The 17,073-nt window shown below is 42.3% G+C and overlaps 1 protein-coding gene across 6 annotated transcripts in view; it reads left to right on the forward strand.

The window, feature by feature from the left end:
• syne2b (spectrin repeat containing, nuclear envelope 2b) overlaps nucleotides 1-17,073 on the forward strand; it is a 167,165-nt gene that overhangs the window by 58,484 nt on the left and 91,608 nt on the right. For 5 of the 6 annotated variants that reach the window (XM_067614887.1, XM_067614886.1, XM_067614890.1 and 2 more), the window contains 19 exons: nucleotides 494-838; nucleotides 1,011-1,189; nucleotides 1,579-1,795; nucleotides 1,973-2,071; nucleotides 2,784-2,948; nucleotides 3,405-3,752; nucleotides 3,927-4,063; nucleotides 4,681-4,810; nucleotides 5,294-5,467; nucleotides 5,620-7,647; nucleotides 8,389-8,580; nucleotides 9,065-9,220; nucleotides 9,483-9,724; nucleotides 10,017-12,078; nucleotides 12,961-13,295; nucleotides 13,410-13,554; nucleotides 13,647-13,847; nucleotides 13,958-14,217; nucleotides 15,135-15,294. In XM_067614887.1, coding sequence (XP_067470988.1) covers nucleotides 494-838; nucleotides 1,011-1,189; nucleotides 1,579-1,795; nucleotides 1,973-2,071; nucleotides 2,784-2,948; nucleotides 3,405-3,752; nucleotides 3,927-4,063; nucleotides 4,681-4,810; nucleotides 5,294-5,467; nucleotides 5,620-7,647; nucleotides 8,389-8,580; nucleotides 9,065-9,220; nucleotides 9,483-9,724; nucleotides 10,017-12,078; nucleotides 12,961-13,295; nucleotides 13,410-13,554; nucleotides 13,647-13,847; nucleotides 13,958-14,217; nucleotides 15,135-15,294 — 7,575 coding nt within the window. The remainder of the gene's footprint in view (nucleotides 1-493; nucleotides 839-1,010; nucleotides 1,190-1,578; nucleotides 1,796-1,972; nucleotides 2,072-2,783; nucleotides 2,949-3,404; nucleotides 3,753-3,926; nucleotides 4,064-4,680; nucleotides 4,811-5,293; nucleotides 5,468-5,619; nucleotides 7,648-8,388; nucleotides 8,581-9,064; nucleotides 9,221-9,482; nucleotides 9,725-10,016; nucleotides 12,079-12,960; nucleotides 13,296-13,409; nucleotides 13,555-13,646; nucleotides 13,848-13,957; nucleotides 14,218-15,134; nucleotides 15,295-17,073) is intronic. The other variant, XM_067614888.1, reaches the window with a different exon arrangement.

Here is a 17,073-nt window from a genome sequence, read left to right on the forward strand (position 1 = left end):
TATAAATTCTTACATTCTCTCTTATACGTACTCTTCCATAGTTATATTATATTTTCTCTGTCTTTTTAGAGCTGAAATAATTAGTTGATTAATCAGTTAATTGATTAACAGAAAATCTACAAATGCTTAAATAATCAAATAATCTAAAAAATTGTCATTTTACAAACAATGAAAATCAAACATTTTCTATTTGCAGCTCCTGAATTAGGAGGATTTGATGTTCCTCTTTGTCTTATGTGATAGTCAATTGATCATTTTGGAGTTTTTAGCTGTTGATGTGAGAAGTTATTTGGGCTTTAGGAAATGAGCACAATATTAAGACATGTTATCAACCAAACGGCTAATAAAAAACACAATCAGCTGATCAAACAATGATAAAAAAAATATATACTGCCCAAAACCATTTACGGTGTTTCTTTTGTTAATAAAATGCTTTGTAACCTCAAAGTTTAATAAAACAAAGACATAACTAAGATTTTTGTTTTATCCTCAGACCATCCTGAGCTCCAAACCTGTGGGAGACTCCAAGCTAGCAGAGCTGAGGAGACAAAGCCGGACTCTGTGTGACCGAGACGACCTGGAAGAGAGCAAGAGACAAGAGGCTCAGCAGAGAGTAAAAGACTCAGAAGAGCAGTGGACGACGATCCTGCAGACGGCTGAGAACGCTCTGAAAAAAGCTGAGATCCAATACTCACTCTCCAGAGAGCTGGAAGCCTTCCATACCCAAGCAAGGAGCACTAAAACCTGGGTTGAAGAGCTGCAGCAACGGGCCGACTCCAATGGTAGTGGTACTCAGGGCAGCCAGGCTCAGATAGAGGACAGGCTGAACGTAACACAGGTAAAACATAGAATAGGAGTTTTTACTTAATTATACAGTGTTTTATTCCAAAATACCATGTACATGATTAATTAGTCACCATTTTGAAATACAGGTAGATACATTATTCTAATGGTGGATATTGATTCAGTATATAAATATTGAAAAACTGTTTTTTTGGTTTTGTCCTCAGGCCATCTTGAGCTCCAAGTCGAACGGTGAGACTCAAATGATGGAGCTGAAGAGACGAGCACAGAGTCTGTGTGACCACGAGGAGCTGGAGGAGGACAAGAAACTGGAGGTTCAGGAGAAGGTCAGAGACACAGAAGAGCAGTGGAGGACAGTCCTGCAGGCTGCTGACGACACACACAGGTACAGGAAGCCGTTTATATATGTCCTCTACTTCTTTCTTTCACATATATCACATATTCTACTGTGAGGCTCAGCTTCAGATCAGCACCCTGAAGCTTGCTCTAAGTGTCCTTAAAAAACACAATAAATTCACAGTATTTAGGTTAACCATCTATTTAAAGTAAATAATATTAGTAAAATTAGACTGACACCTGAAAGATAACACTTTTATTTGTTAGCTACAAGAAGACCTGAATGTTTTATTAACTGCTCACTAATAAAAAAGAGGTTTGAGCTTAAAAATCAGGGAATTTTTATCAACATTGAACCCGTTTTTAGAACTCCCAGAAAGTTGAATTAAAACTGAATTAATTCTAATTTCCAACGTTTCATCTGCTGGTATCTATCAGGCAGTTGCAGGGTGTTGTGCAGCGTCTGGGGTCCTGTCGCAGCCAGCGAGACCAGGCTGAGGCCCGTCTGGCTGAGCTCCAGAAGCAGACGTCCAACCTGCCGCGTGTCTTCCCCTGGCCGGGCCTGGGAGAGCGGAGGCAGGTGGTGGAAGAGGCTCGGACCCTGCTGGACAAGAGCACAGCCCTGGCCCCCATCCTGTCAGACCTCCACAAACAGGTAGGGCCCTAACTGGACAGAGTGTTCAATTTCCTACTTTTCCTGTATTGTTTTAGTATAATTTGAATAAAGCCAAGGTAATGTGAATAAAAATGTATGAGGAAAATGTTATTAGGTTGAGATGCTCACAAAATCAGAGTAAAACATCTACACTGTATTACAACTGTTCTCCCTCAGGCTACAGAGATGTTTGAGATCACACAGGACCCCAGCTGGTCCGATCCCTCTTGGAGAACTATGGAGGAGTCAATCCCTGCTCTGCTCAAAGAGATAACTGTGAGTTCATCACTCTCTACTGACAAGATACACAGTAATCCTAGAGAAAAAATATACAATTTATCTTTTATGTGTCACTATCTCATGTAAATCTGTCAGAAAACAGAGCCAAAAATTCCTCCATATTCCGCCTCCTCTTTCCCATTGCCCCAATATAAACGTATATTTGTACTGACACGCTGGGCCCTGGTTGCAAATGCAATGATAAGTGCAGCATGGTAGGTCTTAAATGCACAGACAGTGTGGGTGTCTTCAGTGCAACGTGCAAAAGGGCTGGGTGAAGGTGACTGTAGATCAGCGGGTGTGGTGATTATTAAATACTTTCTCAGCCAATCACAGAGCCCGTTGTGTTGATGTAAATATGTCTAAATATGACTCAGTTAACTCTTATGAATCAGTGGGTAATCACTGGTTACAGAGGTATGAAATGTCTTATTTAGCAATTCATAATGTGTCAGTCAGCATAGAAAATGGAAGTGTCTACCATCTTTTACACTCTTTTATTGGTGGACCCTTTTATTTGTGAATGCTGCCCACTGCAATGTTACATTACACAATCATGTGTGGTCTCTTGTCTTCTGGATAAAAGCTAACAATGTATCATTCAGCACAGCTACCTCCTTTATCCCTTTGTTTCCCTTCTTTTCCCCTTCAAAACTAAAATATCTTACACTTACCATGTGTGTGTAAAAGTATCTTCTTTTGTCATCAGGAGGCGATACCTAACCTGGAGCAGGGAATCCTGACGGAGAGGCAGTGCACCCAGCTGGTAGAGCAGCATGAAGCAGCACAGGACTGGCTGAGAGAGCAGGTTAAAGGCCTGGGAGCTCCTCCAGCAGACAGGCAGGGTCTGCACAGCACTGTCAACACTCTGAAGGTCAGATAATAAAACACAAACACAGTAGGAGTCTTGAGAGAAGCCAGTAGTTTTATCTCAGTGAAAATTTCCTGTTGCATTGAATCAAACTGAGGAATATGTCCAGTTATTCACTAACATGCAGCAAAAGTCATACTGTACCTAAGTGAGGCATGATCTAGACTATTTTAACAAGCTGAAGAATTAAAACCATGTTATTAAATTATATACAGTAGACAACTGGTGTGAAACAGATGAACATTTTGCTATTGATTTGGTCTCCTTTTTGTTCTCATTTCATCCTTGTTCTAAACAGTCCATAATGCACCTGCTGAGTGCTCTTATCATGGACGTATCTGAATCTAACCATTGTCCCCAAGTCTTTGACTTTGAGCCAGCAGCTTGTTCTAATGATGTGAAAACTGCTGACACTGCATTGTAATAATCTGGTTCTCCCGGTCTCTCTCCCGGTGCCAGGCTTTACTCCAGACACTGGACAGGGAGAAGAGGGAGATGAAGGAGCTGGACTCTGCCAGAGACAGTTTGCTGAGCCTCTGCACCCCTGGAGGTCAAGATGCCCTGACCCTGGAGGTCAGCCACCTTCATGACCTTTGCGCCACCTCAGAACAGGAGGTGAGGCAGCGCCTGACGGCCTGTGAGGCCCAGCTGGAGGAGCTGGACAAGCAGCTGGCCAAGAGAACCGAGGAGCTGAAGGAGAGAGCTGCAGCCCTGCAGTGGGAGCTCCGATCTCTGGACCAGGCGCTCAGTTACAGCGAGTCACAGAACAACATCACTCAGCTGCAACAGCACTGGCACAGCCTTCAGGTTATTACTACTTTATTCATCCAAGCACATGATCTGACGTAACTACACCACTGAATGATGTATTTGGGCTGAAAAAAGGGGTGTGTTAGTGAATAATAGAGTTGGTAGCTGCCAGATGAGACTGTGCAAATATCACGTACTTAATTATGTGATGTTCTTGCCCCCTTCTGTTAGAACTGTGAGAAGTCACTGGAAAGTTTGGGTGTGAAAGTTCATGAGCTGCACCAGGAAGTGAAGTCTGCACCTGCCGCCAACGAGCTGCCGGCAGAAATAATCACCGTGGTGGATTCTTTATGCCAGCAACATGACAGGTACCATGATGAATGATGATATTGTAATAAAGCTGTCACCAATAAATAATGAAGAATGCAAAAAGATAAGATGGGTGGACTATTGTTACCACTTTTTTTAATTCATATTTGTTTGATTCCCAATATATTCTAGATATCGTCCAATACAAACCTGATCTGCACACATGGCACGCAGCCACATCTGTCCACTTCACCACTGGGGCTTTTTAAACTGTACATTGTGCACTTAAGCAGATTTAACATGACAAATTCTCAGCTGGCATTCCTCTATTTCAATTAAGCTTTCAATTATTTTTACATGCCTCAGCCGGTCATTCTGCTCTTGATCAATGACATGGAAACACAGAGTTCTCTTTTATTAAAACCTATTTAAGACATCTAAAGAATAATACATCTAATCTGATGTCTAGCCTCTTGAACTCAGCAATAGGACTCCACACATGCATCTTTCTTTTGTTAGTTAATGTGTCAGAAAAAGTTTTTTTTTATGATTTGTTCTTGCAGTAGTTCATTTTGTGTTCTATTTTACTCAGATTTGCTTTTCTTGAATTTTTATTTATATTTTAGTATACCTGCAAATGCCATACAAAACAATAAATGTGATTTGATGTTTACAGTCTGAAGTCCAGGCTGTGTGAGCGTCAGGGTACCTGCTCTACAAACACAGTTCGCTGTCTGACAGATTCTCTACACGCCCTGCAGCAATGGAAAAACAGCAAGCCATCAGAGTCCGTCGCTTCTGTGCAGGTTCCTGTTTTTTAATCTACTTTTACTTATGTATAATGTACATACGTGATTTCAGGTCGGCTTTCGGTAACATTTTTGATTGTAATATACAGTATATGTATAGCTTTTCTTCTCCTGTTAGCTGGGTGTTTACCTCAGGGGCATCTTGCTGATAGATGTTGGACATATGAAGAGTGTCATTCATTCAGTCCATGCCCACATTTTTAATGCTATCTTACACTAATTAAGCAGCCAGTTTGGTGGAAATACACACAGAGATATGCAGTAATTGAAAGAAAAGAATCCAACAAAAGTTCTCCGCTTTAAAAAGATTTGTGAGTTTAGGGATTTGTGATGTAACATTTTAACACTGTGGAACAAATCAGTGGCTTTTTTATGCTCACTTGGCAACGTGTGATCCATTTGCACATAATATTTCACGCACAAACGCACAGATTTGTCATCACTACAAAAACTTCAACATCTCTTTCCTCCTGGTGTTAGGTGACATTAGACGAAGGTGAAAAGTTGCAGGCTGTCTTGCGGGAGGCGCTTTCTCACCAGCAGTTTCTAACAGACTGTCTGGCACCGGACTTGTTTGAGAAACTGGTGAGAGAAGGTTCAGAGACGCTCCGAGAAGCAGACACGCAGAAGACTTCTCTCAGCAAAAGCTTAAAGGTATTTAAATTAAATGTATTTGAGTGCATCACAGGATGTCATACCAGTTTTTTAATCAATAAAACAATCTAAAATCCTTACTATAACATATCTCATGCAACTGCAGTTATACCTCTGTAGTAATTAATGTCATTTTTATCCTTCCATTAAAGGAACTGGATGAAAGGGAAAAACAAAAACACCCTGACGTTCAGCCATCTGATGTCGTTCGTAGCAATCTAGAGGAGATGAAGACATCTGTGGTGGCACCACCACGGAAAAACAAGCGCTCAGCTGAGAAAAACCAACTTAAACTACAACAAAACATTCCCGTAACAGACAAATCTACTTTAGTTGAGACTGAATTGTCAGCTTCAGCTGACTCCTTGCAAACTGAGGCTAAAACATTAAAGTCTGCTGTGACAATGGAAGACACAAAAAGTACTGCTGTGGAGCAAATCAAAATTGAAACAAGTCCAACATATGGTCCAGAACCTATTACAGCACAAAGTTGTGACCACCCAGAGTTTGGTGGAGAGCAAGTTGAAACTGCTGTTGTGGAACAAAGAAAGCTTCTACCACCCAAGAGAAGGTCAAAGAGTACAGAATTTTCTCTTAAACTTGCTGACACTGAGGCACCACAGACAAAGGACGAAGATGAAGGTCAAAAATCTTTGAGTTCCAATGATCAAAATAAAAGTGTTATCAAAGAAACAAAGCTTGTACCAACAAGAAGAAAGTCCAAGACTACTGACCTTTCCACACATTCAGAGCCAGTCGTTACCCATGTTAGAACTACTGATGTGGAGTCTTCAACTCCAGATGTGGTCACAGGATCAGCTGAATTTACTGTTGTGCAAAAAGGTAAACTCTCACCAACCAAAAGGAGGTCAAAGGGCCTGAAAAGTTCTCCAGAACTTTCTACTGAGGAGGTGACCATGAAAGAGCCTGACAGTGGGAAAGCTCATTCAACTGCACAGGTAGTCACAGAGGTAACTGAGGCTGCTATTGTGGAAGAAGGAAAGCTCTTGCCAACCAAAAGAAGATCAAAGAGTGTAAAGGCTTCTCCCGAACTTTCTAAAAAAGAGCCAACAGAGACAAAGGAGGAAGCTGACAGTCAGAGGCCTTCTTCAACTCCAGATGTGGTCACAAGACCTACTGAAATTACTGTTGTGGAAAAAGGTAAAATCTCACCAACCAAAAGAAAGTCAAAGGATCTGAAGGTTTCCCCAGAACTTGCTACCAAAGAGGCATCAGAGATTGTGAAAGAGTCTGACAGTCAGACGGTTTCTGATTCTAGAGAGCAAACTGAAGAAGTAGTTTCGGAAGTAACAAAGCTCATACCAACCAAGAGGAAATCAAAAAGTCTTGGTGTTTCCACAGCTCCGGAGCCGGTCTCTGCCCTTGGTGGAGCCACTGATTTGGTGTCTAAGGAAGCTAGGAAAGAACCTGAAAGTGAGAAAGCCTCTTCAACTGCCCAGGTAATCACAGGAGTAACTGAAGCTGCTATTGTGGAGGAAGGAAAGCTCTCACCAACCAAAAGAAAGTCAAAAAGTCCAAAGGCTTCCCCAGAACTTTCCTACAAGGAGAAAGTTTCACCTGCTGTCCCTCAAGAAGTGCAAACCATAGAGAGTCAAACTACGGTTGAAGGCATCGATGCCATTCAGGAGAGTCCAGAAAAGAAAGTGGCTAAACCTACACATTCTGAGTTACAGGAGCCTAAAGACAGATCCAAAGAGGCCCCAGAACAAACCACTGCCCAGTCTACAGAGAGAAGTACAGTGCCTCAAACACAACCACCTCTCGAGTCTACTGACCCTCTGTATGGGGCAAATTACATGGACCACTTATGGAGCAACACAGCGGAGATTCAGAAGAGATATTTCGTCCTAGACCTGCCCGACGTAGGAGTTACCCAGACTTCTGGTTTTGCAGCAGTGCAGCCACATGAAGCAGAGACGTTTACAGAAATAAGCTTATCTGAAGAAACAAACATCTCAGTTCAAACAGTGTCTGAAGACCAATATATGACTACTGCTGATGCCAAGTCAAAGAAGCCTGAGATAGAACTGCACAGTAGCAGCATGATTCAGGAAGAGGAACAGGGACAAGTTGACAGGTTTGAACCACAACATGTTCCACCCCCAATGGCCACAGCAACCACCACTGAAGTGAGGCTTCAAAGCGTGGATTTGCCACAGGTAAGACACAAGGGGAACTGATCTGCCTTCTTTAATTATTGTTTGAGAAAGTGTAAGTTTTGTTTGTTTTGGGGGACTGACTTCTGTGAACTGCAAGTGAACTACCATTCCAGAGAACAATTGCAGTATTTTGCATTTTTCAGTAGAAGATACTCATCAATATTTGTAGTGTTTAATAGGCTACCCTTTTTCTTTTTTTCTTCCCTTAAGAAACATGCCAGTTTGCAGTATCAGTAACAGTGCAATATATATATATACAAGATAATTTTACATATTCAAAGACAAGTTGAGGAGAGAGACAAAAAATTATCCAAAGAATAAGAGAATAAATAGAGTTTTACATCCTCTATTGCTCTCGGGTTCTGCATTTACTTGTTTTCATTTGCTCCATAACATTCTTCATTTACCTTTAAAACTTCTGTAAAAGCTGAGTTCTGAAAATATTTGCTTTATTATTGCAGTTGTACAAGTGACATACAATTCTACATTTACATTACAAAGCAAAGAATATAAGCCTGAGGCATTTATACCTGTCCTACTAAAGGTTTCAGGGTACTGTAGGAATATGAGTTAACTCGTATATGATATCATTGTCTTACAAGTCATAGCTTGGTGCACCTTAAGAGATAAAATATAATTCAAAGTACATACAGTTGTTGCACAAGGTTCAACTGAACAGTATACAATCTTATGTTAGATATTTTCTAGTGTTAATACTGATGTTTTGTGTCACTATCGCAGCAGGCTGACATTACCCCTGGTGAGGTAACCCAGGTGGAAGAATCTCCCTCAAAGGAAAACCAAGCTGCTGCAGAAACAAGTGTTGTGAAGACTGCAGAACTAGTTCTTGACATACCAGACTCTCCGATGAAGAACATCTTCTTAGAGATACAGCAGCTCACAGGGACGGGACCCATCAGTCATCTCATTGAGGTATTAGTGAGTTAAGTCTGCCATAGTGTCTTTTCTGATATTAACACAAAGTTAGAAATGGTCACGTCTTATCTGTAGGGGCTTGTGTAAGAAATATTGAATGAGATTTGCACCACTGAGCATTTTTGTCACTCGTTGCTGGTTTGAATCTAGTCATGTTATCCTGCCTCCGCTGTATATTAACTAGGGGTGTAATAGTACACAATATTCAGGTGACACTACATGAGCAGGGTAGCCAGGGTAACTGAGCATCGTGTACCAAACGGTTCAACATGAATACACATACTGCTATACCCCCAATATTAACAAATACACAGTTGGTAAAAGTAGTAACTTTAATCCTGTTGATGGGTGCTATATTTCAGTGCATCGATCGTCACATTTTACATGCATTTAGGAGGACAAATGAGATTCAATTGAGTTTCTTATTTTATTATTTCTTATCTAAATTGGTTGTAAAGCAAGATTGTTTTTCTGTCTTAAGGGTAAACCACTTGAGGATTCTCCAGAGGCTCTGATAACATCCACAAATGATCTGGATGATCGACTTAGCAGGCTGGTTTCTAAACTCCTGAGCTGCAAGAATCGCCCAGCTGAGCTCGACCCAACAGCCATGGCCCAGCAGGTGGAGGAGGCTCAGGTGAGACTCCACATGATAGACTGCATGACTCACCAGACAAATAAAAAATAAGTTATTGCAGCTGCTGGATTTGTAGATACTGATGGAGTTGGACAGCAGGTTGACAAAACCTAGGTAGTGATGCCAAAATGCCTCCAGAATTGGGCCTCTAAAACTTATCAGTACCTGCTTGTTTCAGAAAATCTCAACATAAAATAACATTTGCAATGAAAATACAAGCTTTTAATAATTTTCTATGTTAACTTGTACTTCCTGAGTACAGGAGTGTCAGAAGAATGCACAGGCCCAGGTGTTGTTGCTCTCGCAGCTGAGAGGAGCTGAGGCTGAAAACACAGATGCTCTGGAGTATATGGAGGACCGGTGGAGCACTGCTGCCCAGGATGCATTTGCCGTCATCCAGAGTAAAGAAACCCAGCTGCAACTGGTGACCGATTACTGCAAACACACCCAAGCAGCCAAGGACACGCTGGAGAGACTGACGGCAGAACTGGATGCTGTGAAAATGTGAGTTGTTGTCTAATGGTTTCCATTTATTTTCTAAACTGATGGTTGTGGTTAAAGAGATTATGTAAAATACAATACAATTTTTAACCTTTAATCTCTTTAATCTAGAAATTGTGCATTCTCTGTAATGTTCTGATTGAAGAAATTAGCAGTGTGTTCTTGGCAATATAAATAAAAATCAAGTGCATCTTGGTACACACTCAGCCTCATTATACCTAATGTCTTGTATAATCTGTTGCCAAAGCCTAAATGCCAAACACATGGTTTATAGACTCTACTGTTTTTCTTTCAGGTCCCCAGCAGAGAGCAGCTCCAAGGAGGCAGAGCGACTGTGTTCCTTACAGAAAAGTATGGAGGAGAACCGGACGGTGCTCGGGGAGTTGCTCGTGACCTATACCGAGTTGTGCCCCCACCTCAGCTGGTCTGAGCGAGCAACTGCAAAGATTGAGCAGAAGCGCCTACAGGAGGGGTGGAACGGCCTGGAAAGAGCTGTGGAGAAGTCATTGCATTGCACAAATGTTCACTCTGACGAGACCAGCAGCCTTCTGTTGGCAATGTCACATCTGCAGGAACACCTGAAAACAATCGACAAAGACTTTGAAGGCAAGTCTGTTCCTCAGTGGAATTGCAAGAAGGCCCAGCAGCTGATGGTGGCAAATGCGGAGGTTAAAGGTGCACAGCGAACATATCTCCATTTGCAGCAGCTGTCAGAGGCGCTACTCCTCAGCTCACAGTGGAAGAAGGAAACAAACGAGATACAACAGGAGCTCCAGAGGGTCAAAGACCAACTTTGCCACACAGAGGAACTAGTTTCCACCCAAACTGACAACAGCAGTAATCCCATCATGGAGAAAATTATCATGGTGACGAAGGATGGCCTTGCCTGGGCTAAGCAGACAGAGAGTGACATTGAGGGCAGGAGGAAGAGGGTGGCTCTTCTACCTGAGGAGGTTCACCAACAGCTCAGGGATCTGAAGAAGCTGCAGTCTGAGGTCATAGTCAAAGAGGGTCAGTTGGAGTCACTGGTGGAGGAGGTGACAGAGCTCCTTCCACAGCTGGATCAGGCTGAGGAGGTGCCTATGGTGCGCTCCTCTCTGGAATCCCTGGAAGAACTCTCAAAGTCCACCACTGAGAAGCTGGCCACGGCAATGAGAGAGATGGAATCAGGCCTGCAGACCAGAGAAAAGCTGTCAGAGCAGATTGCTGATCTAGACTCCTGGGTTGTGGCTCACCTGCACAGAGAGGCCTCTAGGAGTGCAGAAGGGGAGCTCAGGAGCCCCGCTGAACTTGATCGCAGAGCTCGTCAGATCCAAGAGACACTGGTTGAGGCTGAGAAGCAGGCCGCTGTCTGTGAGGCTCTTTTAATCAAGAGTAAAGACATTGCCTCGGAGCTCAGCATCACAGAGAACTGCCAGCTTTATGACAAGCTTACCAACCTCCAGAAGAACATCAGAGCCATTAGCAGCTATGAGGAGGCCAACAAAAAGGAGCTGGATGAACTCATCCAGGCTGTAGATTCAAGCAAGAAAGACCTAATCACAGTCGAAAAAAGCCTGATGGAGATGTTAGTAAAGCTGAGCGAACACAGGTTCCCAATCACAAAAGAGTCCCTGCAAGCTTTGGAACCTTTCAAACACACGATTTTGGAACATAAGGCCCAAGTTGACCTTCTGAAACCCTGGATTCCTCAGGAAAAGACACGGGAACTGCACTCACTCATTTCTGAAATTCACAGCAAAATGGTTACCTTGCAAATGAAGGCCAGAGATCACGAGATGTACCTGAACACGAGGCAGTGTCTGGAGGACCTCAGGGAGAGTGTTCAGGAGCAGGTCCATCAGAGCAACGACAACAGCAGGGAGGTGGAGGAGAAGTACAAGATCTGTCAGACGCTCCTTGTTCAGTTTCCTCTGATCAAAGGTCTATGTGAGGAGGCTGGCTCCAAACTCCAGGCGATCTCCGCTGACCTCTACCCCTCGCAGCTGAACACAGAGCAACAGAGACTTAAACAAAACGAGGGGAAACTTAACACCTGTGAGATGACGGTCTACAACAACCTCAGCTTCATCGAGTGGAGTCTACTGAAAGAACTGGACCTTAACACAGAAACAAAAGTCACTCAGGCCTCCCTCAGGGCGACCCAGCAGGAGCTCAAGACACTTCCTGTGATAGAGCCAAAAGAAACAGCGATTAATAAGGAATACAAGAGAATCATGTCTTTGAAGAAAACTGTCAAGTCAATTATGAGAGCATGGGAGCTTTTAGAGCAAAAGAAAGGAGACAAACAAGGAAGTGGATCCCAGGATCTGATGGACTTGAAGAATGCAGTGTTACATGAATGTGACTGCCAAATGGTAAGTTTTTGTTGTTTTTTGGTATTGATAATTAGGCTTTAAGAAGTTTGGCCAATCACAGAGAACCATTAAAAGTTAATTTACTATATTATTATATGTCTAACAACACTTATATCCTAGTATATAATACATGAGTATGATATGTAGACTGCTTTAAGTTCAACTCCAAGACATCTCCAAGGACAAGTCCACTAAAGTTTGTGTAAGGATGTGGTTCAACACAAAGTCAACAAGCCAGATCACACTCAGTCCTTTTCAAAACTTAGTGCAGAAAAACTCCTGATTCAGAAATAGTGATGAGTTTCCTAAAAGAAAATTCTGCACTGTGTTTGTTTATTTTAGCTTATGTCGGTAGGTGCAAGGCTATTAAAAACATCACCAATAGGAAAAGAGTAACATCTGTACACTAAACCACAATTTTTATTCAAATAGACAACATTTCAATCCAAGTCAGATCTTCATCAGGTCAAACTGTTATGTTGAAATTTTTTTTACAATTAGGGTCATATTTTCACACTAATTGGCCATCAACGTCTACCGTCAGTGATGAAATTTCAGACTTAATTAGCTGAAATCTGAGCATGTGGTAACATCATCAACAAGTTTTACCACACAATGACTATATACTTTACTCAGTAATCACTACAGTAAGCCATTACCCAAACTGTCAAATCCTGAACCTGCCACAATTACTGTAATTGTATGTTCACAAAATATTTCAAAACAATTTAACAATTATTTTTGTGCTAATATTTACTTTTAATTCCCAGATAAGTTTAGATAAAATGATGATGATAAAAATGGACTGCAAAACTAAGATGATGTAAGTGGTTCAGCCCTGATATGATAACAAGTTAACAAGTGCTGTTAATTACATTTCAGGAGAACATCTCTCAGGCCGGGGAGTTTTTGAGGAGCTACACCTGTGCTGTTAAACAAGCAGTACAGTTCCTGAGGGACACCGAGGTCTTTCTGCTGCCGCCGCAGGGCCCAGCCGGACTCTGCTCTGAAAGGCTGGAGGAGACCCGGCAGGTCTTGGCTTTACTGGACCAGCACTTCCAGACTCATGTGGACCTTCTCCAGAGCAAGGCTCCCCTTCATCCTTACTTATCCACCCAAGAAGTAGAGCGTCTCAAAGAGAATATTCTGAGCCAGCTCCTGGTGAGGATGTCCACGCTCAAGGCAAAGGTCCAAGTGCAACTGGAGTTTTTCAGCAGGTATTAATCTCAAAGATGAAAGTCTGATCCCTCAACCTCACATGAAAGTATTCTAGGTGTCAGTGGGTACATACATCATCTTGTACATTAACAGATCAAATTTGCATCTTTCAGGTGTGCAGAACATTACCAAAAATACAGTAAAAGCAAAGAAGACATCAGCCAGAGTGTGAAGAGCGCAGAGCAGAGCCTCTCACAGTTAATCTCTCAAAAGGTCACCTGTCTTGCTGACTGCACCGACCAACACGAAAAGCTCAGAGTACGTATCAGACTGCTTCTCTACAAGGTTAACAACTGAGAAAAGTCTCTCATCACTCAATTTGTCATGACCCTCTTGGCTCTCTGGTACAGGCTCTGTGTGAGGACGTGGAGTCTTTGCAGAAGCGTCTGGACGAGCTGATGGAGTGGTGCCCGCAGCAGAGCTGTCGTGGAGGCAGGGAGATCGCCGCCGCCGCTGCGTGGAAACGAGTATCAAGTCTACGTCGCTGCACACAGGAGCTGACAACTTGTAGCAAACAGAGGATTGCAGAATGGAGCGATATCACCAACAGTGTAAGTACAAGTTTCTTGATTTCTCATGTAAATGCATAAATATCTCAGCGACTGGTTAAAGAATATTCTGTGATAATATGCTAAGACCATCCTGCGGTCCCTGCTCTCAGGTGGAGAAGGCCTCTGCCGTCCTGCAGCAGGTGGAGGCAGAGCTTCCCGTCGACTCGGGGGCGAAGGCCTCCACTGAGGAGCTTCATGACCTGCTGCTCTCCTGGGAACAGTACCAGGAGAGACTGGACTGCGAACATCGCGCTTTGTCCGCACTGGAACTCCGCATCGCCAGGCTGCTGGGCGTCCCCGCCCACCTGGAGCAGGCCCCTCCCACTCCAGTCTGTCAGCAGCTACAAGCGATGCAGGGCAGGTACAGCAGGTGAGATGCTGTTTAAACCTGCAGTTCATAACTTTATTTACATCATCTATCACTGTTGATGAAGACTTCTGGAGAAGATCTATGAGAGTCAAGTTTGATATTCTTTTATTGGTTAACTTACATTAGTATGGCATCATTAACTAACAGTTTATGTGAATAGTTGCATTGGAAAATAGATGATGGATAATATACATGTACAATTTAAGTTTCCCTAGAAAATCCCATCGTATTGATAAAGTTCATCGTTTGGTCACAAAGAAACATCCAACTTAAAACACACAAGATAAAAAGCAGTTTATAAAATTTTAGTTAAAAAAAAGTTAAGTTACTTTTTCTACAAACTGTGCTGCAGTTTTATGAATATAGAAATACATCTCATTCATAAAAATGTATGAACCATATTGCATATTGTCATCTATCTCTGTTCCTGTAAAGTCTTTATTGAGAAAATTAGGCACAAAAACTCATTTACCCATAAATCCTGTCACCTGCTATGCCTGACTAAGCAATCAGGGGAAAGTGGGTCAGACGTAGACCGCAGTACCTCTGAAGTTGTGCAGTGTTTAAATTTGATTACACTGATGGTTCTTAAACTCTGGTCTTTGAGTTTAATTTTGATGTTGTTCTTAATGAAGACTTTCACTGTCATGGATTTAGGGTAAGAGACTGCAAAGCTGTGTGTCTGTTGATGTTGTTGTTGTTTAAAGGCTGGTTTAAAGTGAAGTTTATCTTTACCCTGTGGGATTGAAAAAGTGACTTGTACACTAGACCGCTTTGACATTGCATAACAACAGTTAGATTTTATGTAACAAGTGATGCTCTCCTGACTGAAACAAAGGATGTAGTGTAGATACATTGAACATATTAAACTATACATATATAAATTGCTGGATTTATGTGTTTGTGTGTTTCCAAAGTGTGAAGAAGAGGAGCAAGGAGGGTTTGGAGACAGCCAAGCTGGAGCTGGAGGAGAGGGAAAAGTTCGGGAAGGAGCTGCACGGCGTCCAAGTTTGGCTGGAGGCTGCCGACAGCCTTCTGTCAGAGATGCAGCAGAGCAGCAGCACGCAGGAGCTACAGGTGGGACGATTCTTCCTTTAAGCTCAGGACATCTGCAAGTCCTGACAAGTTTTAAAAAAGCATCGGATTTAGTTTCCTCAGAAAAGACTTTAGTTAGTTATGAGATGTAATTCTATCTGATTGCGGACTGCAGGGAGACGTTATACACCTACAGACATGTTTGAGGACAAACAAATACTGCTTGGGAATTGTGTCCGTTCTCAGTGTTTGTACATTAGAGACTTCAAGTTTCCACATCACACTTGTGTGAGTTGCATACTGGACCTGGATCGACTCCCAAACTAGTTGTGATGTCACAAATCATGCTTGACATGTTAGATTGAGCTCAGAGAAGAGAACAACTAAAGAGAATAAGAAGAAAAATTTGACTGGAGGTTGACTTCAAGTATTTATCATTAAGCAAGTAAAACATCAGGATAGGAGCGTGCCCAAATACAAATACATTATTCAGCAAAGCACAAATAGTGGGGGTTTTTTTTACCAATATTTGTTTCATACAAATATTTCAAAAATTATTTGTTTTCAGGAAGAAAAATAAACCATGTCAAATACCAGAGCGCATGTCGGTTACATCGCTATCTCAGTGTCTCTCCTCTGCTCCGCTGTGACGTCTATCAGCAGGTCTCAATGAGGGGAGTCACATCCACCTGCTACATGACGCACATTTCCTAATTTGGACATCAGTCCCCGAGTTGGGAGTGTTCCCCAGAGATAAAGCTGAGCTACTGACACACACTTCATGAACACTTATTGTAGCACTTTAATTTTCTAAAATTAAAAGCGTAATAAAAACAAAAACAGGATTTTTAAACCTTTTTCCACTTTTATTCAAATACAAATACAAATAATTTTGCTGCCTCAACAAATACAGATACAGATACAAATACAAATACTGGGCCCTCTGCACATCCCTACGTCAGGACCCTCTGAGGGACCTCAGGGGGTCTTCAGATCCCACTAAACAACACATCACAGTGTTTTTAGAGTTTTGAGTGTCTCTTTCCCTCCCGGCCGTTGGAGTGTAAGTAACTGGTTTCTAATGAGACCAGTTGAATTGTCTGAACTGAAAACACAAAGGAACGTTTGTACTCAACATCATACAGTAGCTCACTGCTATTTTTAACATTGTAGGAAACTCACTGGTCTTCAAATGTAGAGAGCAAAGACACACTGAAAATAATGTTAAGATTATGATACCCAGGAATTTAAAAAACTGGTGAAAATCTGATTTAAAAAGTCAAACAATGACATCCTCTCAGATCTGCCGTTAAAAGCTTTTTTTAAACGTTCTGAATGGATGTAGAGATAGAGATTGGCTGTTGACTGAGACAGTTTGCTGTAAATATGAAACGTCTGAATCTAACCGTCGGCCTGGCCTCGGTCCCAGAGGCTGTTTGGTCTTCACTTCTATCATCCCACCAAACAGAAGAATCACTCTGCCCTTTGTCCCGAAACCTGAGCACAGGCCAACATCTCCCCATCCACACACAGAAACACACACACACACATTTCCCTTCCCCTGCAGAGGGTCTGTATTGCTGAAAGACCCGAACAACCCCCTCACTGCCCCCTCCTCCATCATCCCCACCCCTCCTCTTGTACCAGACACCTTTTGTTCCCTGTTGTAAGTGGATCTTCCAGGTGGCCTCTGTGGCCAAGTCACTTCATAGACACACACACGATTGTACTACATTGTAAACCTGTGAGGACACTTATTGACATAATGCATTCCTCAGCCCCTAAAACCTAAAACTAAGTCTGAACATTCAAATAGCTCTT

Source organism: Thunnus thynnus, chromosome 16 (assembly GCF_963924715.1).
Source record: "Thunnus thynnus chromosome 16, fThuThy2.1, whole genome shotgun sequence".
In the NCBI taxonomy this organism is placed as follows: domain Eukaryota; kingdom Metazoa; phylum Chordata; class Actinopteri; order Scombriformes; family Scombridae; genus Thunnus; species Thunnus thynnus.